The sequence below is a fragment of the Neoarius graeffei genome, chromosome 1 (genome assembly GCF_027579695.1).
Source record: "Neoarius graeffei isolate fNeoGra1 chromosome 1, fNeoGra1.pri, whole genome shotgun sequence".
NCBI classification, from domain to species: domain Eukaryota; kingdom Metazoa; phylum Chordata; class Actinopteri; order Siluriformes; family Ariidae; genus Neoarius; species Neoarius graeffei.
This window is the reverse complement of record NC_083569.1, coordinates 46781242-46805451: the sequence shown is the minus strand read 5'-3', so window position 1 is coordinate 46805451 and position 24210 is coordinate 46781242. Positions and strand designations below refer to the sequence as shown.

Sequence of the window (24210 nt, the reverse complement as noted above, 5' to 3'; positions counted from 1 at the left end):
CTTGCTGTGAGGTGACCGTGCTAACCACTACACCACCGTGCCACCCGATCCTGAACATCCGTCCATTATCTGTAGCCGCTTTATCCTGTTCTACAGGGTCGCGGGCAAGCTGGAGCCTATCCCAGCTGACTACGGGCGAAAGGCGGGGTACACCCTGGACAAGTCACCAGGTCATCACAGGGCTGACACATAGACACAGACAACCATTCACACTCACATTCACACCTACGGTCAATTTAGAGTCACCAGTTAGCCTAACCTGCATGTCTTTGGATTGTGGGGGAAACCGGAGCACCCTGAGGACACGGGGAGAACATGCAAACTCCGCACAGAAAGGCCCTCGCTGGCTGCTGGGCTCGAACCCAGAACCTTCTTGCTGTGAGGTGACCCAATCCTGAACATCCATCCATCCATTATCTGTAGCCGCTTATCCTGTTCTACAGAGTCGCGGGCAAGCGGGATCCTATCCCAGCTGATTATGGGTGAGAGGCGGGGTACACCCTGGACAAGTCGCCAGATCATCGCAAGGCTGACACATAGAGACACATTCACACCTACAGTCAATTTAGAGTCACCAGTTAGCCTAACCTGCATGTCTTTGGACTGTGGGGGAAACCGGAGCACCCGGAGGAAACCCACGTGGACACGGGGAGAACATGCAAACTCCGCACAGAAAGGCCCTCGCCGGCCACGGGGCTCAAACCCGGACCTTCTTGCTGTGAAGCAACAGTGCAAACCACTACACCACTGTGCCACCTGATCTTGAACATGTTACACGAAAACGGAAGGTTTCCTGCAGACACTTAAAATAGAATTGTCCTGAGTATTATCTGAGCAGATTTTTTTTTTTTTTAAATCATCTTTGATTGTCAACAAAAAATATTTACATTCAAGACAAACAGCCATTCACACCTCTGGGCAATTTAGAGTAGATTGTTGCCCTAACCTGCATGTCTTTGGACTGTGAGAGGAAACCCACACAGGCACGAGGAGAACACGCAAACTGCACTTATTTTTGTGACTGCTGCCTCATATCGAGTCTGTAGCCACGATGTCATTGTGTTGTAAGAATGAGTGTAACAGTCACACACTGCGCATGTGCATACAAGTGTTCCTGTTAAAATGACCGGTGAGTCTACAATTTGGTTCACCATTCGAAATAAATAGACTAAAGAAATCGCTTTCAGACATGTTTATGCTCATTACCGACGGAAAGTGCGTTCCTATTTTCAAATATACTCCAGGTTGTCCTCCTTTCCTCGCCTTCTTTGGCCAGTGGTCCCATGTGTGATGTAGATGTGACGCTATTCTGAGTTGTTACAGGAAGTTGTCGAAAAGAGTATTGAGACCACTGAGCTCTAGCGCCGGGCCTTTTCCGGGAAATAAGAGTTTGGCTCATGGCGACAGCGCACGTGTGTCAGCTTCAGTTCAGAGGTTTCAGTTTCGAAAACTGTAAGAGGTACGAGTAGAATAATATCAAGTACAGACACTTGGTATATTTTACTTCTGTGATTAAAAAAAAAAAATTGTTCATTTTTGGATTACGCTTCATTTTTGCAGCTACTGCCTCATAGAGTAAATATATATGCTATATTTACTGTATGGACATGGGATCAGAAAACAATTTTATTTATAAGAGGTAGCAACATGGACCCATAGGGTGCCTATTTTATATTGGTTAGGATTAATGAATGGTAATCAGTGAATAATCAGAGGGCTAAAAATCAGAATCGTGTTTATTGCCAGTTCTGTTCTCGCATACAAGGAATTCACGTTGGTGGCTGGTTCTTGAATAGTTAAGATAAAAGAATTTAAAAATGGGCAAAAGTAGTTTATATAAATAGAATAAAAATAAGAAGAATCTAAGATATACAAATTTGAAAAATGCATATTTAGAGTGAGACGGCCTTTCAATTTCATAAAATCGGTGAAATTTAGTTCCCTCTGAAATTTGGTCAGTGTGATATATGTTTATTTCTGTAATATCTCACAAAACATCAGGCCATTCAGTGGCTGGGAAGTTATTTAATTTGAGATGATTCCTGAGCAAATAATGTGCATGAAATCGCTCGCTTTGTGCAGTCAGGCAGACAGAGGAAGTCCGTGTGCGCATGCGCAGGTTTACCTTCTTCTTTTGGGTTTTACAGCAGCTGGCATCCACAGTGTTGCATTACTTCCATCTACAGGTTTACCTTGACCGTGCACTGACAGTTCCATCATTCTGTCACTAAACGAACAGCTGATCACACCAAGGTGCTCGTTGACTGCTGATATTTATTAGTTTGGTCCTGCGTTTCCTTTCCTTCGCAGCATAACGCCTTTTCTTCTTGCTTTCCGTTACCGTAGTCAGTCTTTCACGTTTCTTTCGCATCCTCCATTTTTCTCTCCTGTTTCAAATTTGTATCTCACAATGCCTTGCACAAACGGGGAAAGCCCACCACGTGATGCATGACGTAGTATCTGGAATTGGGTCATGGTGAAGCAGGAAAAAATAGCAGAGAATTTAAGGCCACGTGGCCCTAAATTCATTAATTGTTCTATTTTAAAAAAAACACTAATAAAATTGGAATTCTGTGTTTTGAATTCAGTATCTTTCGGTCCACTAAACAAAAATAACTGGGTGTCGGGAAAATTCTTTTTATGACCTAAACTTGAAAAATCTGAAAGGCAGTATAGTTTTAAAGTGCATATTCTGGACCAATTTATTATTTTTTTTTAATATGAAAGTATGTGGGCGGCACGGTGGTGTAGTGGTTAGCGCTGTCGCCTCACAGCAAGAAGGTCCTGGGTTCGAGCCCCGGGGCCGGCGAGGGCCTTTCTGTGTGGAGTTTGCATGTTCTCCCCGTGTCCGCGTGGGTTTCCTCCGGGTGCTCCGGTTTCCCCCACAGTCCAAAGACATGCAGGTTAGGTTAACTGGTGACTCTAAATTGACCGTAGGTGTGAATGTGAGTGTGAATGGTTGTGTGTGTCTATGTGTCAGCCCTGTGATGACCTGGCGACTTGTCCAGGGTGTACCCCGCCTTTCGCCCGTAGTCAGCTGGGATAGGCTCCAGCTTGCCTGCGACCCTGCAGAAGGATAAAGCGGCTAGAGATAATGAGATGAGATGAAAGTATGTCCCTTTACACACTCATCCAGAAGGGTAATTTTGCACAAGGCCATCTGTCTACAGCAGAAAAAAATAAAATAAAACGTGTCTGGAAAAATCCCAAGGGAGTCTGGAGCCAGATTCGTGACGTCACCTGCGGAAGCGCCAGCAGGCTGCGCGAGCTTTGCACGGTTTCAGTGCACAGCCTGTGTAGACCAAGCGCTCCCATTTCTCTCTCATTGTCCGGTCTTTTGGAAAACGATGAGTACTAATCCCATCAAGATTGGTGTTGCTACACCCTCCTACGATACATCTGTTAACCATTTTAATAATTACGCCATAACGTTGAAGAAATTTGCAGAAAACCACCTGGTCGTTTTCTCATAAACAAACCAGCGCTGATGTAGGATTCAGAGGGAGGCGTCCCGTACGCGACGTCACGGAAATCGATGTTTGCCGGGAAATCCAAATGCCAAGTTTTTTCAGAGGCGGACCAATTCGCCTCAAATGGCTTGATTTCAACTGAATTTTTCTGGTATTGTGCAAGGTACAAAAAAATTGCAGAGAATGCAGGATGTTACAGATATTTGACCAAAGTTTAATATAAAATGGGAGAATTACATTGATCTTGCTCCTGAATTTACCCGTGATATGCACTTTAAGGAGTATGTGCATGGGTTGTTTTGAAGTCCAAGCTGTACAGTATGATCAGTAGCTTAACCAAAAACTACTAAGCAATGCATTATATCACATGGGCTCAATGTTGGTATAATAATGATGTGGCAGGCTATTACACACGCGCACACACTCAAAGACAGATAGGCAGCTGCATTCGTGATTATGAATTTTTAAGCCGTTTCAGTCTGTAACGCTCCATTGGTTTCCTGTTGTGTTTCCTCCAAACAGAATAGTCGTAACTGTTTTGGTGGTGGGGGGGAAGATAACTGAATACCTCATCCACACTGTTTGCTTTCAAAAAAACCAAACAAAAAAAGCTTGTTTTTCACATGCACCTCCTCAATCACTAATAATGACATTTATATGTATGTGTCAGAGACCTGAAATGAAAAATCTCTGCAAGTATATGCAAAATATCGGGTTTGTTTCACTCAGTGTATTCGCTTGACACAGTTGTTAAAGAGAGGGCTTTGGCCTGCCTTCTGCAAAACCAGTTAGTGCTACATTTTATAATCGGTGACTATGTTCTGCAGCTTCAGTATTTACCTTTATGCCCACTGTTTTGATTTGTTTCTAGGCACTGAAAATCCTGATATACGAGGGAGGGCCAGCCAATCAGCATCCAGAAGGACTCATCCACGGCCAGGCCACAATAGAAAACGGGGAGGTCACGATGGAGCACGTGTTCGGTCAGGACACTCAAATCTAGCCGGTTCTCTCGAGAATGAATACTATGAAAATAAATTCTATGACAATGCAGCTACACACACATTGCACAACAGCTTATCTTCCAGATGTGAGACAAGAGGAAGGAGGGGAAGAGGGAGAGGAGGTAGGGGTAATAGTGAGCGTGGGTCCCAGGGTTCAAGGTGGTCAAGGACTGAAAGAGATAATGGCCCTTTAGTACAGGACAATGGATCTAGTGTTGTCCAGCAATCCAACACCTCACCTGCCTCCAGGTTCACAGATGGGGAGAGTCAACAAAAAACCCCTGGAGAAACGTACACGGGCGAGTTCCAATACGAACCCAGAGAAACCTGGCCAAGAATGTCCAGGAGAGGCAGAGATGAAAGAAGGCCATTAATCAGACACAAGGAGGCAAATCAGGACCATCATGCAGCAGATGTAGACTATACAGCCTCTGAACTAGAGCATGAGCACAGGAACAACAGAGGATGGAGAGGAGGAAGGCAGGGTTACCCAAGGAAGAAAGGGCCAGCCTTACACGCTAGCATCCAAGAGAACTGGAGAGGGAGAGAGCCAGCACACATGGACAAGGAGGAGGAGAAACCAAGAGAAGATAAGGCCAGAGGAAGCAAAGAGGAGCCTACCTGGAGAGGTGCAAATGGAAAAGACCAGTGGAGGAGACCCCAAAATCAACAGCAAGGACAAAGGCGAGGAGGAGGACGTCCCGAGAGGAGGACTGGGCCAGTGAAACGTGTCGAGCCACCCAAGAACAGAGAGACCCAGACAGGTGAGAGTCAACGTATTCCTTATGTCTGCCAGCATGACTTCATTATCAAAGCTATTTCTAAGTTGGTTTGTTACGTTTCTGTGTGTTTACTTTTTACACTTGTGTGTATTAACACTACGTGATCATGCATAATAAGTTATAATCACAATCGTTTACACTACCGTTCAAAAGTTTGGGGTCACTTTGAAATGTCCTTATTTTTGAAAGAAAAGCCCTGTTCTTTTCAATGAAGATCACTTTAAACTAATCAGAAATGCACTCTATACATTGCTAATGTGGTAAATGACTATTCTAGCTGCAAATGTGTGGTTTTTGGTGCAATATCTCCATAGGTGTATAGAGGCCCATTTCCAGCAACTCTCACTCCAGTGTTCTAATGGTACAATGTGTTTGCTCATTGCCTCAGAAGGCTAATGGAGGATTAGAAAACCCTTGTACAATCATGTTAGCACAGCTGAAAACAGTTGAGCTCTTTAGAGAAGCTATAAAACTGACCTTCCTTTGAGCAGATTGAGTTTCTGGAGCATCACATTTGTGGCAGATCACAGAATCCAGCGACACATGTCTGCCCGGGGGCATTTTGAGTTATTGACAGATTCAGAAAGTACAGTTTCTAAGCTTTCCAATGATGCCTTCCATGTGGAGATCTGACAATATTTGAAGAATGTGTGGCCTTTTGCAAGTGTATACTTCTTAAAACAGAAAAGGGAGAAAATCGCCCTCAAAGTTTTCCATCTCAGCTACTCTGGGTGTAGGGCGGGCACATAATGGTGCTCATCTGCATGACATTAAGGAAAGCCCTACCCCTTACGAGCTAGCACAATGCTACTTTCATGTAAACAAAGATCACCACGTCAATTTTCCTTCCATGCAAAGTATGCCCAACACAATTATGAAGTACAAAAATAAGTCCTAAAGTATACTTTAACGTTTTGTGGTTGAAAAATTACTCACACCGTAAGAAAGAAAGAGAGCACGATGATGACACAACTAACAACACTAGTTTCATGTAAAGCCTCGGTCACAACCGGCCGTACAGTACGCGCTCCTACGGCCGGTCTACATGCAAAAAACACAAGAAACGCACGGAGGGCGCGTGTGAAAAGCACGAGAGCGCGCGTGTGATGCGCTGATTTTCGAGCCGCAGACCGGCCGCAGAGGTTCTTTGTCATGTCAAACAAACTCTACGGGCGCTTACGTTTTTTTCAGGTTGCAAGACAAACTTACGGCCAACGTGCGGCTTTCTCCATGAACAAAAAAAAAAACCGCAGCGATTTGGGAAACGCCAAAAATCACACGGCCAAAAAATCGTACGTCCGGTTGTGACCTAGGCTTAACCAAACCACAACACTCTCCGTTACATGCAAAAATAACCACACAGCCTTAGATTAATAAACTTACCCCATCAGAAAGAGAAACGGCACCTTGCACACACCAATGCCTCCGATGGAATGTAATCCTAGAACGGTCCGTGTATCATCCGATCATTCAAGTATTCCATTCAATCTGGAAAACGAGGTTGCGTTTTTTTTTGCTAGAAATGGTTATCTCCGATGTAAATTCTGAGTGTCTGTTTGCTTCGGGGTGTGTCAGCTCCTCTGCACTCTGTTTAGCTTCCTCATTCCATAGTGAAATTACATGCCTGTATGCAGTTAAGTAGCCATGCGCTCAGCTCGGATCATACAGCTGATTCGTGAAAAAAAAAAAAGACTTAAATCATCATGTGAATGGCCCATATGGTAATTTACCCACACCCCCCAGCAGGCTACAGTCCTGACAAAAACGAGACAATTTGCAACAAAAAATGTATGCTTTTCCAACAAAACAATCTATTATCTGAAATACTGATTGCATTCTTTAAGATCTCAACTTGCACATGATGGAAAAAAACAAAAATCACAAATTAAAAAAAAAAAATGCTTCTTTTTGCGATTATCTCGGATTCGTTTCGGCCGACATGTGTCCCTGGATTCGGTGAGGGGTCACATTTGTGGGGTCGATTAAATGCTCAAAATGGCCAGAAAAATGTCTCGACTATATTTTCTATTCATTTTACAACTTATGGTGGTAAATAAAAGTGACTTTTCATGGAAAACACAAAATTGTCTGGGTGACCCCAAACTTTTGAACGGTAGTGTACATTTCCAAACACGTATTTCCTAATAAATAGGCTGAAAGCAAAAATATAGTGGAAGATTTTTCAGTTTTCTTGATCATACCTGAATTTGGGATTTGCTGTAAAATCATTCTCAAAGTTATTTTTATTTAGTCTGTTGTATTGATGACTCTCATATTCCGGTTTACTCTTTAAGGCCACTTCTGTGACCTGCGTTCTTACCAGGAATACAAAGTCAGGACGCATCCTTGACTTGCAAGTGACGTCAAAGCAAAATAGAAACCCGGATGTCGGCCATGTTGGTGGAGATACAAATTTGGGGTCAAGCGACATTCCATACAAAACATACTCACGTGTCTGCAACTCTCTTTGTTTTCCCACTGCTTTAAGCAGGGTTTTTTTTTTTTTTTTAAATAGCTGTGCCATATCTTTTTGCTGTATATGGTTTTGGTCACAACAGTACTCGTGACCGTGGCACGTTCGGATTCTTTTAGAATTCCGTCCATAATTCAGAAAGAGGGCGAGGAAACTCTGAGGCTTAGTACGGAGAGGAGACGAGGGGATCAGGACGCTTCGTCCAATGACCATTTCATCCAGTAGTTAAGATATTCAGTCCAAAGCCTTTTTCAGACACACTATCAATTATTTTAGATTTCAGGTATTCTGGTGTTCACAAACAAAAGCCCCACGAGAGCGCTGCTCCGCATCTAAAGATATAATATGATCCAGCCTGCTTTAAAAATTAATAACTCTGCGAACAGAGCTCACAGCGAAGCCAAATTTTACAGGCACCTCCCTCTCAGCCTCCCCCTTCGAAAGAGCGTGGTCTTGGGTCGGTAGGACCGCACCTCGGCCCGGGATTCGCGAATGAAGGCACCATGAGAGTGCTGCTCGGCATCTAAAGATTTCATATGATCCATACTATAGCACTCATTTGCTTGACAAAAATGTGTTTTGCTGCTGTCAGATTCCATTTCGAATTCCTCTTTTTTTTTTTGAACAAATACCTGAAATAACTGATAGTGCGAATAAAAAAGGCTTTGGATGAAATGACCTGTATTCGTACTCGATGGTCGGTAGAAGCATCTTCTCTTCAGAAAAGTCAGACTTTTTAAAATAATATGGGTCAAAACCGCACGCATCTATCTTCACTCGATCGTTCAAATCTGGTAATACTGAGAAAATTCAGCATTGTTTACAGACACGCTTTCAGCGGCTGCCATCCTAGTCGCTTTGTATATCCACCATCATGGCGGACGCTCATGACGGAGCACATTTTGATCACGTGGTTGCAAGTCATCTATTACACAAGTCTTAATTCCCTATAAGGCTTCTAGCTCTAAATGGCATAACACATTCTGAGTACTTTCATCATCTGGGAAGGCTTACTGCCAATCCTGAGAATTACTTGCTGCTGTGGAATCGAAATGATTAAAATGTACTTGTTTAAGAAGGCTTATTCATAGTGCTTGCTGCATAATTTCGTGTTTTGATTTGTGTTATGAAGCTGAATGCATACAGTGGTGCTTGAAAGTTAGTGAACCCTTTAGAATGTTCTATATTTCTGCATAAATGTGACCTAAAACATCAGATTTTCACACGAGTCCTAAAAGTAGACAAAGAGAACCCAGTTAAACAAATGAGGCAAAAATATTATACTTGCTCAGTTATTTATTGAGGAAAATGATCCAATATTACATATCTGTGAGTGGCAAAAGTATGTGAACCTTTGCTTTCAGTATCTGGTGTGACCCCCTTGTGCAGCAATAACTGCAACTAAACGTTTGCGGTAACTGTTGATCAGTCCTGCACACCGGCTTGGAGGAATTTTAGCCCATTCCTCCGTACAGAACAGCTTTAACTCTGGGATGTTGGTGGGTTTCCTCACATGAACTGCTCGCTTCAGGTCCTTCCACAAGATTTCGATTGGATTAAGGTCAGGACTTTGACTTGGCCGTTCCAAAACATGAACTTTATTCTTCTTTAACCATTCTTTGGTAGAATGACTTGTGTGCTTAGGGTCGTTGTCTTGCTGCATGACCCACCTTCTCTTGAGATTCAGTTCATGGACAGATGTCCTGACATTTTCCTTTAGAATTCGCTGGTATAATTCAGAATTCATTGTTCCATCAATGATGGCAAGCCGTCCTGGCCCAGATGCAGCAAAACAGGCCCAAACCATGATACTACCACCACCATGTTTCACAGATGGGATAAGGTTCTTATGCTGGAATGCAGTGTTTTTCCTTTCTCCAAACATAACACTTCTCATTTAAACCAAAAAGTTCTATTTTGGTCTCATCCGTCCACAAAACATTTTTCCAATAGCCTTCTGGCTTGTCCACATGATCTTTAGCAAACTGCAGACGAGCAGCAATGTTCTTTTTGGAGAGTAGTGGCTTTCTCCTTGCAACCCTGCCATGCACACCATTGTTGTTCAGTGTTCTCCTGATGGTGGACTCATGAACGTTAACATTAGCCAATGTGAGAGAGGCCTTCAGTTGTTTAGAAGTTACCCTGGGGTCCTTTGTGACCTCGCTGACTATTACACGCCTTGCTCTTGGAGTGCTGTTTGTTGGTCGACCCCTCCTGGGGAGGGTAACAATGGTCTTGAATTTCCTCCATTTGTCCACAATCTGTCTGACTGTGGATTGGTGGAGTCCAAACTCTTTAGAGATGGTTTTGTAACCTTTTCCAGCCTGATGAGCATCAACAACGCTTTTTCTGAGCTCCTCAGAAATCTCCTTTGTTCGTGCCATGATACACTTCCACAAACATGTGTTGTGAAGATCAGACTTTGATAGATCCCTGTTCTTTAAATAAAACAGGGTGCCCACTCACACCTGATTGTCATCCCATTGATTGAAAACACCTGACTCTAATTTCACCTTCAAATTAACTGCTAATCCGAGAGGTTCACATACTTTTGCCACTCACAGATATGTAATATTGGATCATTTTCCTCAATAAATAAATGACCGAGTATAATATTTTTGTCTCATTTGTTTAACTGGGTTCTCTTTATCTACTTTTAGAACTTGTGTGAAAATCTGATGATGTTTTAGGTCATATTTATGCAGAAATATAGAAAATTCTAAAGGGTTCACAAACTTTCAAGCACCACTGTACATTGAAGATTTGACATGTGCATGTGCGTTTAGGTTGCCTCATTGAGCAGCTGACGGAAGAGAAGTACGAGTGCATGGTGTGTTGTGATGTGATCCGTGTCATGGCACCGGTTTGGAGCTGTCAGAGCTGCTTCCACGTCTTCCACTTGAACTGCATCAAAAAATGGGCTCGCTCCCCTGCCTCACAGGCTGACGGTACAGCATTCACACATTTAAAAACATGTCTATACCTATGACCAAATATTTGAGTGGCTCTACCTCTGATAGGAATAAACAGGCTCTGCATTAAAATCTGTTTTACAGAGACTGGTGAAGGCTGGCGCTGTCCTGCTTGTCAAAATGTGGCATTAAAGTTCCCAGCATATTACATCTGTTTCTGTGGTAGGAAACAGCTGCTTATAACTATATCTTTAGAGTTTGCCTGTTTAAGCAAGTCATTTCAGGAGTACTCTGTATCGTTTTCCTCTTGCTGTTTGACCATCAGGGAAGGTGACCAATCCGGAGTATCAGCACCGTGAGATTCCACACAGCTGTGGCGAAGTATGTGGGAAGAAGAGGACGAGTGGAGACTGCAATCACCGCTGTAACATGTAACGTTATAATTTCTGGCCCTTAAGCCTAAAAGGTTAGATACTGCACCTAAGCAGCAGGTCATCTGATAATTAACACTACGTTCACACTAGGGGTGTGCAAAAATATCGATACGGCAATATATCGCGATACTTTGTCTTCCGATTCAATATCGATACTCAATTTGAATATCGATATTTTTTTCAAATAATAAAATCATGTTTCAGACGGGTTGTAAATCCAGTATGACTTCGCACCTCCGCTCCACGAGGTGTCGCTGTGCCGCTACCTCACTGCAAGGCACTCTTCGTCTTCTCTTTTTTCCCCGGCGGTTGCAGTGAGGGAAAAAAAACAGGCAAGCATGGCTGTTAACATAAACCTAGAGACGCCGCCGAACTTTAAGGCAGATGTTTGGAGGCACTTTGGATTCCAAAGGAAAGGAGAAAAAAAAACAGTGAGCCGGACAAGGAGAATGCACTTTGCAAAATTCTGTTTCGCTCCAATTAAATTAAGATGCTCCAATTAAGATGCCCACTGCACTTTTCAATGTGTTTCAGACAGTGTGTTGTTCCTGCAAAATAAGCACAAGTTAAATGTTCTCCGGTATATGTTCTCAAGTTTACAAAGAACAAATTGATATTAGTGTTAGCACTGAAATGTATGTGCAGTCTGCAGTGCAAGTTTTAAGTTTTCATAAAACAATTTGATTCTGCTTGTTAAGCAGCACTGATGTGTCCATGCTTACAGAAAAGTTGAGAATACTAGCACAGAAACGGGAATTTTCTGTATGTTGTAGTGAAGCAACTCTTGGTTTTGCCAGCAGTGGAATAGAGACAAATATATGTCTGGCAAGAGTGTGTAGTTATGTATGTGAAATGTAATTTTACAGTGGTCAATAAATTCTGATTTTCTTCAGTGACGCAGATATTGTGATGTGGTTGAAATTTCTTGCAATATATCGATTATCGCAGAATTGCTGTACCGTGATAATATTGTTATCGTGGGCAAAATATCGCCATCGTATCGTGAGGTATCTGGTGATACCCAGCCCTAGTTCACACTGCAGGCTGAAGTGACTCAAATCTGATTTTTTTCGCCCATATGTGACCTGTATCCAATCTTTTATTGACAATATGAACGACACAGATCCGATTTTTTTCAAATCCGACCCAGGCCGTTTGGATATGTGGTCCTAATTCCGATTCCTATCTGATCTTTGCATATGCGACTTCAGTCTGAACCGCCAGGTCGCATTCATCCGACTTGCATGTCATCAACAAGCCACAAACGTCACTATTCTGCGCTGAAGTAGGCGGCGGGTCTCTCAAAAAAAGTTACAAAAACATGGCGCATGACACGTTCCTTTGAACGGAGGTTGCAGTCACTACCCCGCAGAACGCCTGAGCCAAAACCCTTGCCCTCTTCCTTCTCAACCTCCTCCTTAACATCAGGCTATTGTGCATGTTCTGGCTCCGTCGCAACAACAACTGCATCATCGCCAGGTACTCCATGCTGGCTACTGTCATACACAGGAAACTTTAAGTTACTTCCATAAACACTGGCCATGCTCACTGCGTGTGACGTCGTCGTATCCTGCAATGCGCATGCGGAACACTTTTAGTTCGCTTTTCGTTCATACTGAGGATCACATACAAGTCACATATATTTGTTAATGTGAACGACCTCACAAAAAAATCGGAATTGAGCATTAAGACTTGCAGTGTGAACGTAGCGTTTCTGAAGCCAAAGTGTTGGTCATGAACACAAATAAGTGCTGCATTAAGAAGTTTCTACATAAAGGAGGTATATTGTAGGGTTACTTAAAGAATGAATGATGTAATACTAATAAGTGTTCCCCCTAAGTTTACTGGGTCCTTTTTTTTGGGGGGAGGGGGGGAATGCTGCTGGATGAGGATGGTCACCTGCAGGACCCCTCCCTGTGGCTCCTATTTACAGACAGTGTTGGGCACGTTACTTTCAAAAAGTAATTATAGTTACTCGTTACTTTTCCCAAAAAGTAACTGAGTTACTTTGTCATAAAAGTAACTAATTACCAGGGAAAGTAATTATTCCGTTACATTTTGTCCCCCCCCCCAAAAAAAAAAAATCAAATTCAATTAGTGTAATCATTATAAAAGTGAATGTTAAATGTGTTTAATGACTGAAATGGACACTTAACAGAACCAATTAGTAACGTTATCGACACTGTATTAATATTTTTGTTTGGCAGTGCGAGATAAGACATCTATCAAATGTAATATATTTTTGTAGTTATTAAAATTGTTACTATTGGCCACTGACGAGGACAAACGCTTTGTTCCTCGACATAATGTGCATTGCACGTAGACATTTTTGCCTTTTTCAAGTAATGAAAAGTAATGGCTGTATTTCCAATTTGAAAACGCAGTGTTGGGCTGACCGCTCGCCATCGCTGTGTCTTCTGATTGAAAGTGTGCGCAGTAGTGCAGTAGACGTAGCATACCTACGTGTGTTGTATGTATGTTGTCCAAATCTACTCTGATTGGCTTACTGTGCCGTTGTCTCGTGTCTCCCCGCCCCACACTAAAGCAGAGTAAAGAAAGGCTGAGCGAGCAGCGTGCCAGATGAAAACAGCTTTAATAAAGTAACGCATAGTATTTTATTGTAAGTAACGGGAACGGCGTTATAACGATGTAAAAAGTAATTAGATTACTCGTTACTAAAAAAATAACGCCGTTAGTAACGCCATTTATTTCTAACGCCGTTATTCCCATCACTGTTTATAGAGCATTTGGACTTGAACAAACAGTTAAAGTGCACATCTTGGGTAAATTCAGGAGCAAGATCAGTGTAATTCTCCTATTTTATATTGAACTCTGGTCTAATATCTGTCACATCCTGCATTCTCTGCAATTTTTTTTTTTACCTCGCGCAATACCAGAAAAATTCAGTTGAAATCAAGCCATTTGAGGCGAATTGGTCCGCCTCTGGAAAAAACTTGCCGTTTGGATTTCCCGGGAAACACTGATTTTCGTGACGTCGCGTGCGGGACGCCTCCCTCTGAATCCTACGTCAGCGCTGGTTTGTTTATGAGAAAACGACCTGGTGGTTTTCTGCAAATTTCTCAACGTTATGGCGTAATTATTAAAATGGTTAACAGATGTATCGTCGGAGGGTGTAGCAACACCAATCTTGATGGGATTAGTACTCATCGTTTTCCAAAAGACCGGAGAATGAGAGAGAAATGGGAGCGCTTGGTCTACACAGGCTGTGCACTGAAACCGTGCAAAGCTCGCGCAGCCTGCTGGCGCTTCCGCAGGTGACGTCACGAATCTGGCTCCAGACTCCCTTGGGATTTTTCCAGACGCGTTTTGTTATTTTATTTATTTTTGCTGTAGACAGATGGCCTTGTGCAAAATTACCCTTCTGGATGAGTGTGTAAAGGGACATTCTTTCATATAAAAAAAAAAACCCGAAATTGGTCCAGAATATGCACTTTAAAGGAGTCATATTTTTCACATTTATTTTAGAACAATATTTAGAACAATTTTTACAATAGAACTGTACTCCTCCTGTGTTGTATTGGTTTTTTTGTTGTTGTTTTTTCCCGAACCTTAAAGGTAGACGGCCTTTCGATTTCATAAAATCAGTGAAATTTAGTTCCCTCTGAAATTTGGTCATTGTGATATGTTTATTTCTGTAATATCTATAAATAAATAAATAAAAAATCAGGCCATTGTGTGTCTGGGAAGTTATTTAATTTGAGGGGATTCCCGAGTAAATAACGTGCATGAAATCGCTCGCTTTGTGCAGTCAAGCAGACAGAGGAAGCCTGTGTGCGCATGCGCAGGTTTACCTTCTTCTTTTGGGTTTTATGGCAGCTGGCATCCACAGTGTTGCATTACTGCCATCTACAGGTTTACCTTGACCGTGCACTGACAGTTCCATCATTCTGTCGCTAAACGAACAGCTGATCACACCGAGGTGCTCGCTGACTGCCGATATTTATTAGTTTGGTCCTGCGTTTCCTTTCCTTCGCAACATATCGTCTTTTCTTCTTGCTTTCTGTTACTGTAGTCGGTCTTTGACGTTTCATTCGCATCCTCCATTTTTCTCTCCTGTTTCAAATTTGTATCCCACAATGCCTTGTGCAAACGGGGAAAGCCCACCATGTGATGCATAACGTAGTATCTTGAATTGGGTCATGGTGAAGCAGGAAAAATAGCAGAGAATTTAAGGCCACGTGCCTCTAAATTCATTAATTGTTCTGTTAGTAAAAAAAAAAAAACACTAATAAAATTGGAAGTCTGTGATTCGAATTCAGTAGCTTTCAGTTCACTAAACAAAAATAATTGGGTGTCGGGGAAAATTCTTTTTATGACCTAAACTTGAAAAATCTGAAAGGCAGTACAGCTTTAAAGTGTGTGGGAAGGGACTTTTGGGGGCTGGAGGGGTGTCTGTTGCGGGGGAATATGCCCCCCCCCAATAATGGTAGGGGAAACGCTGAATAAGTACTCCAATATAATCAGATTTTCCTTCTCTGCAGTTTATGCCACCCAGGCCCTTGTCCACAGTGTCCAGCGTTTACCACCAAATCCTGCGTTTGTGGAAGAACCAGGTAACACGTGCCAAATAATCTGTCCGTCACTGAGCAGTCAATCCGGTCTATCTTCTCTGACTGTGTCTGTCTGTGTGTAGAAAGCAGGTGCGCTGCAGTCAGACAGGAACTCTGCATTGTGACCAGGAGTGTGGAACTCTCTTAAACTGCAAAGAGCACTACTGTACACAGATTTGTCACCAAGGCCCATGCCAGCCTTGCCAGCTCCGTGTCCAGCAAGGTAAGTGTACACAGATGAGGAAATTAAATGTCATAAGGTTAGAACTACTTTCTGTGGCTTTGCTGCAGCTATATGGCCAAATGTCTTCACTTTCACACCTGTAGGTGCCCATTCCATACCATGGGACGTAACGCAGAGTAGGTCCCCCTCTTTACTGTTATAGCATCCTCCATGCTTCTAGGACTGCTTTCCACTGGATTTTGGAACATGGCTTTAGGGATTTGTGGTGCGCAGTTGACGTTCCAATTCAGTGTTCGAAATACTTGTCTGCATTTTGCAGAATGATTTTCAAGATTGCAGAAGAAAAATTAAACAACCTGCAATTTTGCAGAATGAAAAAAAATCAGGCTCGGGATTCAATGGTTCTCAATTTAGCGAACTAGCGGCGCTGTAAATAAACTGAAACCTGCGCCGCGCGAACCTGATGGCGTTTTCCAGGTCAGAGTTGAGCAATATTTACGTAATACCGACGACAACCAAATAAGGGCAGTTGCCATTTTCCGATGTAAGATTTCGTCACTTTTTTAATACCCGCCGGGAGGACCCGACAACTACCTTGGCAGTTTCCGCCATGCATCTCCCAGAATTCAGTGCAGCACAACAAACATGGCTCCCAAGAAGAGGATTGTTTCTGCGGGGCAAGAGTCCAACAAAAACGCCAAGAAAACAAGGACGATTTTATCGTATCTCGGCAAAACCGGCAGCCAGCTTGACTCCAACAGCGACAGATTGCGCGTCCGCAAGGGGGACAAAAATGAAGACGGTCGCTGTTATAGTTGCATACATACAGTGCAATGCAATAATGAGTACACCCCCCCTGAAAAACGACACTTTTCACAGTATTAAAATGAACACAAACAATATGTCCCAAACAGTTCCTTGATGATGTTTATTGCACTATGTTCTTACATTATAACTCAAGCAGAAAGGTGAAAAGATGCCTTAAATTACATTTTTTTCTGTTTCTGTGAAAGTGGGGTGGAGCAAAAGTGAGTACACCCCACAACAAACTCAGTTACATCCAGTACATTTAGTACTTTGTATGGCCTCCATTATTTGCAATGACCTCCCCAAGTCTCCTTGGCATGGAGTGCACAAGTTGACAACATTTGGCTACATCAATCTTTTTCCATTCTTCAAGGATGACATCTTTCAGAGCCTGGATGTTGGATGGAGAGTGATGCTCAACCTGCCTCTTCAGTATTCCCCAAAGATGCTCTATAGGGTTCAGATCAGGTGACATACTTGGCCATGGAATCACTCTCACCCTGTTCCTCTTCAGAAAGTCAGCAGTGGCCTTAGATGTGTGTTTTGGGTCATTGTCATGTTGAAAAATGGCACGACGACCAACGGCCCGAAGTGATGGAAGCATCTTAGCTTTCAGTATAGAGCAGTACATTTGAGAATTCATGATGCCATCAATGAAATGCAGTTCTCCAACACCTGCAGCACTCATGCAACCCCACATAAGAACACTACCCCCTCCATGTTTCACTGTGGGCACCATGCATTTTTCCTTGTACTCCTCACCCTTGCGACGCCAGACTGTTTTGAAGCCATCAGTTCCAAAAAGATTGATTTTGGTCTCATCACTCCAGAGTATAGAGTCCCAGCAGCCTTCATCCTTTTCAGCATGTGCCCTGGCGAACTCTAGACGGGCTTTTTTGTGACTGGGCTTTAGGAGAGGCTTCCTTCGGGGACGACACCCATGCATGCCATTCCGCTGCACTGTACGGCATATTGTGTCACGTGACACATTCCAATTTCAGTCTCTACTTCCTTAGATACCTGTTGTGCACTTGCATGCCGATTTTCCTCAACTTTTCTCATTACAAGCCGCTCCTGCCTGGGTGTTAATTTTCTTGGCCGGCCTGTACGTCTCTGTACTTTGGCTGCAGTTCCATCTGTCTTGAATTTTTGGATCACTTTTGCAACCGTGTTCTTACTGATAAGTAAGGCTTTACTGATCTTCTTGTAGCCCTCACCTCTCTTGTGTAAAGCAATAATCCGCTTTCTCAGATCCAGAGACATTTCCTGGCCATGAGGTGCCATTGCTGACAGCAGGAAATGGGAAAGGGTGGTTTGCTTTAGGTAACAGCCTTTTGTAGCCAACTGCCTAATTAACACCTGTGTAATGACTAATTAGACTCACCTGTGGTTAATTGTTTGTTCAGGTCCACATTGGTAGCCTAAAAAGTTGCTTTACTCAGAGCCTTTCAGTGGGGTGTACTCATTTCTGCACCACACAGATTTCACTAAAACTGAAATAAAAATCATTTAAGTTATATTATTAGCCTTTGTTTTGAGTTCAAAAGCTCAACAGAACCTGTGTTTAACTTAGTCTGGGAACATTTTGGAAATATTTTTTCTTCTTTGAAGTGAGGCGGTTACCGGGTTTAACGGTTGCAGCCCAGGTTCCGAAAAACCCACAAAATAGAACCGGAGTCCTATTCCATTATTCTTTGTGTTCCTTGTCATATTGTGTGAAATGTTACTTTTCAAAGAGGGTGTACTCATTATTGCATTGCACTGTATATATTGGTAAATTGTATAGGTTTGTATATATTGTATTGTTTGAATCATGCAAAATTATACTGATATTATATCCCTTTTGAAGACAGCAACAGTATTTTACCTTTATTCATAGATGCTTTTGAATATTTTTTTCTCATACCAAGCTACACTAATACATGTTTTGTGTACATGTTCTATTTTTTTTTTTTTTTTTTTTTTACTAGTGCTGTCTTGCCTGTGGTGCAGACTAGCACAAAGTAAAACAGGTTGCCCTGTAAAGCCTAGGTCACAACCGGACGTACGATTTTTTTGGCCGTGCGATTTTTGTTGTTTCCCAAATCGCTGCGTTTTTTGTTTTTTTTTGTTCGTGGAGAAAGACACACGTTGGCCGTAAGTTTGTCTTGCAACCTGAAAAAAAACGTAAGCGCCCGTAGAGTTTGTTTGACATGACACAGAACCTCTGCGGCCAGTCTGCAGCTCGAAAATCAGCACGTCACACGCGCGCCCTCCGTGCGTTTCTTGCACGTAGACCGGCCATAGGAGCACGTACGGCCGGTTGTGACCAAGGCTTAAGACAAAGCTCATAGGTTCAGTTCTGTAGCTCTCAGTTCTGCCCTGATGAGTTTGTACCCAGTTCTCTGTTGTTAGTTTAGAGCAGTGAAGCCCCTGCAGTCGTTCTCAGTTCAGTTCATGACCTTGCACTTTAGAAGCCAGGCAAACACCATGAACCCAAACGTCTTTCCATTTGCCAGCTGGGTTTTATTCCATAATGGCATCAATTCTTTGCATCATCGTAAGATGTAACAGAGTGTAGAATTGAAACCTTACTTTCAATTTAAAACTCCAGGTTGCAGATGCAAACACTGTGAATGAAGTACATTTTGGGTAACAATCTATTGTTCAAGCTAGAAACTTAATCTTGACAAAATGTAACATGAAAATGAATGTTTTGTTTCTTGAAGAACAGTTGTTCTATTTTTTCATTGTGGTGATCCCTTTATTAGTATGTTGTGTGGAAGGATAATGTGTAGGTGTGATAACTAGTAGTTATGAATTAGTTGATATGCTTCAAGGGGGGTGAGAGACCTGTGGAGGGATCATGGAATGATAACTTTGCTGCAGAGAAGGATCTGTGAAGACTGAAATTAAAAACAGAGTGAAAGAATAAAGAATTGCAGTAATGCTATGAGTTGTAAAGCTAGATATGATGTAAATATAGGCATTATTAGGTTGAGAAGGGTGTAGTATGGAGGCTTGTGCATTTGCAGAAAATATTTCCAAATTGCAGAACAAAATTTTGACATTCTGTAATATTGCAGAACACTGGAAAAAATTATTTCGACCACTGCAATTAATCCCAAAGCTGTTCAGTGGGGTTGAGGTCAGGGCTCTGTGCAGGCCATTTAAGTTCTTCGGCAAAACATGTCGTCATGGACCTCGCTTTGTACATGGGGGCATTGTCACGATGAAACAGGTTTGGATTGTAATTCCAGTGAAGTGAAATTGCAATTCTACAGCATACAAAGACATTCTAGTATGCTTAGAACTTTGCGCCAGCAGTTTGGGGAAGGCCCACATCTGGGTATGATGGTTAGGTGTCCATAAACTTTTTGGTATGAAACAAATCATGTCACATGTTGATTCTGAAATTAATTTCTAAAATTGTTCCCAGTATGTGTTTTGTCATGTTTCATAGCTTACGTGCTGCTGAAGCATCCCCAAGTATCTTGTTTGCTCTGTGTGTTCTGTAGCGTGTTACTGTGGGGTGGTGCACAGGGAGGTGGCATGTGGGACTGACCGGGACAAACTTGATGGATCCGGATATTTCTCCTGCCACAAGCCATGTGGAAAGTCAGTTTCCATTTCTGTTCACGGTTTCCTCTTTGCTTTTGATTCATAATTTATAAGTCATTTATCCCATGAAGGGAAACTGTAATTGAGTTTTGAAAGAAGCTGATTTACATGAATAAGCCCAGGATGCTTCCTCCCTCCAGGATGCTGGAATGCCAAGCTCACCACTGCCAGCAGGTGTGCCACCCAGGTCAGTGCCAGCCATGCCCTCTCTTACCCATTCTGGTGAGTAGCTGCCCTTGTGGACAGACAGCTTTAGCCAAGCTGCTGGAGTTGGGTTATCCAGAGAGACGGAGTTGCACCGACCCTATTCCATCTTGTGGAAAGATCTGCAACAAGCCACTGCCTTGTGGTGACCTTGGTAAGTGTGTGTCTGTGTACAGGGATCTTAGGGTGACATTAGCGAGTGCCTCATTTTTCTCTGTAGACTCTGATAAGGGTTTCGAGTCTCCTAATCTTGTTTCGGCAACTGTGTGAGAAATTCTGTAGTCGGTAACTCGAACATATTAAACTCTGTCCACTTTTGCACTCCACATTCTTTCTCTTTCACTGAAATTAAGAAACTAAAACTAGTAACTTTGCACACATGGTTTGGTTACAAAACAAAAGCCTCTTTATATCTTGTGCTTAACCCTCTGGGGTCTGAGGTTATTTTCTGACACTAATGATTTTGGCTTGCTCTTATTTTATCGTCAGTTTCAACAAATCTAAGCAGTATTTTCAAAGTCGTATGACCCTTTTTTTGGGATTCAGCACAAGTTCAGCGACAATATCTGTGTAGTATGCCTGTCATGATTGTACTTTAAAAAAAAAAAAAACAGATAAATGAAGCTGCTGTAAAAAGCAGTTTTAGAACTGTGTTGGAAGGTGTGAAAAAAACATGACCTTACCCATTGTGTCGAACCGTTTTTGGTCACTTGAGGTGATTCTGTTCAGTCTTAGGAATGTATCAAGCACACAAACTTAAATCTGCTCCATTTGATGTGGACAATTAACTGGCCATAAAAAAAAATGTATCTCCTATCGTTTTGGGATAAAGGGTTGGCAGTGGTATTCAATGAGAAGAATAAAAATTTCCATTCATTCAAAGAGAAGAGTGAAAACCCCTCCCACTGCCATCTCTTAATCCCATCAGGTCAAGTCACAATGGGTAAGGTCATGTTTTTTTTCACACATTCCAACACAGTTCTAAAACTGCTTTTTACAACAGCTTCATTTATCTGGTATTTGACTCGATTCAGTGCGTCTTGAAATTAACTCTTGTACTATTTTACTCAGTTCAGAGCCACAACCATCTCCGTTACACAGTTACTCTGTAATTTTGCTCCCACTCCAACTTTAAACTCAAAATGGAGCAAAATTAAGTATTTTGAGGAAAATGCTTTTAACGCTGGAAAAATTGCTCAGTCATTTTTCCTGTGTATGCACTACAGCGCACGCATATCAACCGATCTGCTCATCAGAAATAGAAGAAATATTTACACTTACTCGAGTTGATCTTCAGCTGGATTGAGTCAAAGTTAAGCAAAAAAAAGCATCGCTCATCAGTGTTGCAGTTCTCAAGATTGAATTGAATCGCTGTACTGAATCATCCGAAGCGCATAAACCGCGTGCCATCTTGAAACAAGTTTTACCTCCAAATAGCCTGAACTATGTCTGACGGATTTTATCCTGTTCACAGTGGGCGTTCCCACCGCAAAAGAGAAACCAGTCGAAACTAGGGATGTTAACCGATGACTGTTTGACCGGTGGTTGACCGAATCAACGTCAACCGGTTAATTTTTTTTGGTTGTCGGTTAAAAAAAAAAAATCAATCGTTTTGAAGCTGCCGATTTTGGAGCGGACAGCTGACAAATCAGAAACACCCATTCAGTCATGTCCCGCCCCAGTTAAAGACAGCTGACAAATCAGAAACACCCATTCAGTCATGTCCCGCCCAGCTGCCACTCGGTGAAAGAAAAGTGTAGACACCGGCTTTTTAGCTTACAAATTACTATTGTTTTTTTTTTTTAATTATTAGAAGGCACATGGAGTTTAGTCCTGCCTTGGCCAGTGCATTCTGAAAGTATGTTTCGGTCTGTAGCCAACACTGCATGTTATTGCAGATCATCTCTCTCCACACAAACTAAAGGCGCAGATGCCGACTTTTTTTTTTTAATCGCGCAGATCCGGTTTTTGTTTTTGTTTTTTTTTTGGGGGGGGGGGGCGCGTTGGAGTGTCTGATTGTAATTTCAAGGTGGATTCTGTATTAAAATTACTAAATAGGCGGGTGCCGTTGCAGTCCATGAGGTGTGGGGGTTGTGAAAGGAGGGCAGTGGATTGGGGGGCTGCGCGCGTTTGCGCGGAAGCTGCGCAATCAGTAGATCAGAATGCGCACATTAAATTTTGCGTGGCTTCAGCGCGGGTGCGCGCGCGCGGCTTTCTGATTTGCTGTTTTCTTCTCGTGCTTGTACTTCCTGTGTTTCGTGGACTGTGGCGGCATTTGCTTATATGCAGAATTTGCTTTGATGAAGTTGTGGTCGGACGCTCCAACGCCCCCCCCCCCCCTTGGGAAAGGAAGGTCGGATCTGCGCGATTCAGCCGTGGAGAGGGCGGCATCCGCCAAAAGGCGCACCGTTTACATCCCTGTAATAATTCCAATTCTAGAATTTTAAACTCATAGGTTAACCGACTTTAACCGGCTAATGAGGCTCGGTGGTCGGTCAAGATTTTTTTTAGTTTTCGCCATCCCTAGTCGAGAGTGAAAGTGATTATCATTCCGTTACCATGTGAACAGTCTTTTATGAATATGTAAGTGGGCGCTCAGCGGTTCCAACTCTGGTGTGACTGAGTAAGGTGACAAGTTATGTTTCATATAATTTAGGGAATTTAAAAACTATATTTGGCAGTGGGCACATAGGAAAGTGTAAAGTATAAAGTTTTTGTAAATGTTTTTATCAGGCTTGTATGATAAAAACTCGAAGATATTTATCTAAATACATGACCTACTCATTCTAAACCTGCCGAGCTTTGCCGGTGAAACTCTCGACCCCAGAGGGTTAATAGTGCTCTCGCACTCTGATGGACACATGACGACATGTCATGGATTCACATTGTAATGTAAAATAACCAGAGGTGGACAAAGTACCCAACTTCATTATTTAAGTCAAAGTACAGATCCCACTGGTTAAATGTTACTCTGATACAAGTGAAAGTTATACAGACACATTTTTACTTAAGTTAAAGTACTGAAGTACTTGCTTTTAAAAATACTTAAGTATTAAAAGTACATTTTCTGTCAACGCATTGTTTGTATTATTGCCACAACGCTTACAAAACCTAATGCTGTGACCAAAGACAGAAATGTAAATTCACAAAATGAACGCATGCTGTGCCATCATGGTGGTTTAACGTTAAGCTGGCTAGTCAGTGAAACTCCACCTGACATGCTAGCAAACTCTTTTCAAACTCAAAATCATATTGGGTAGCTAACGGTACTAGAAAAGAAAGATTTCTACATTATTTATTTGGCAAGATTATGCTAAAACACATTTCTGAAAGGACTTCAGATAAGTTAATGTTATTCATGTTAGCGTAACTCCGTGTTTACATGCTAACTAACAGTGTCCACGTTAACTAGCTATGTGTTAGCATTAGCCATGGACAAGGCTACAGCAATTTGGTTGGCAAATCCATAGAAGTCATTTGACTAACCAGACTGTACAGCTGTTACAACATTATCGCTAGCTCTTAAAGCACATACAACTTCACTGCAAACTTTCTCTTGGAATAAAACATTTACAGACCTCAATATGCTTCCGCAGGTTGGATGGCGAGTTTTTGTAGGCCGTGATGTGGTTTGTTTTCGGCAAACGTTTAAAACGAAACGTATCTTTAATCCTATCTGAAAACTGAAACATGGGTTCTAGGTATGGCCCTGGGTGTGTGTGCATTCCCCAGAAGAACCGCCTCCTTCCATTCTGCCATCAACTGATTG

At 42.4% G+C, this 24210-nt stretch overlaps 1 protein-coding gene across 1 annotated transcript in view; it reads left to right on the top strand.

The window, feature by feature from the left end:
- nfx1 (nuclear transcription factor, X-box binding 1) overlaps positions 1 to 24210 on the top strand; it is a 48480-nt gene that overhangs the window by 984 nt on the left and 23286 nt on the right. Inside the window, exons 2-9 of the mRNA XM_060932765.1 lie at positions 4342 to 5238; positions 10516 to 10677; positions 10786 to 10863; positions 10967 to 11072; positions 15578 to 15649; positions 15730 to 15869; positions 20135 to 20234; positions 20378 to 20595. Of these exons, the coding sequence (XP_060788748.1) occupies positions 4342 to 5238; positions 10516 to 10677; positions 10786 to 10863; positions 10967 to 11072; positions 15578 to 15649; positions 15730 to 15869; positions 20135 to 20234; positions 20378 to 20595 (1773 nt within the window). The remainder of the gene's footprint in view (positions 1 to 4341; positions 5239 to 10515; positions 10678 to 10785; positions 10864 to 10966; positions 11073 to 15577; positions 15650 to 15729; positions 15870 to 20134; positions 20235 to 20377; positions 20596 to 24210) is intronic.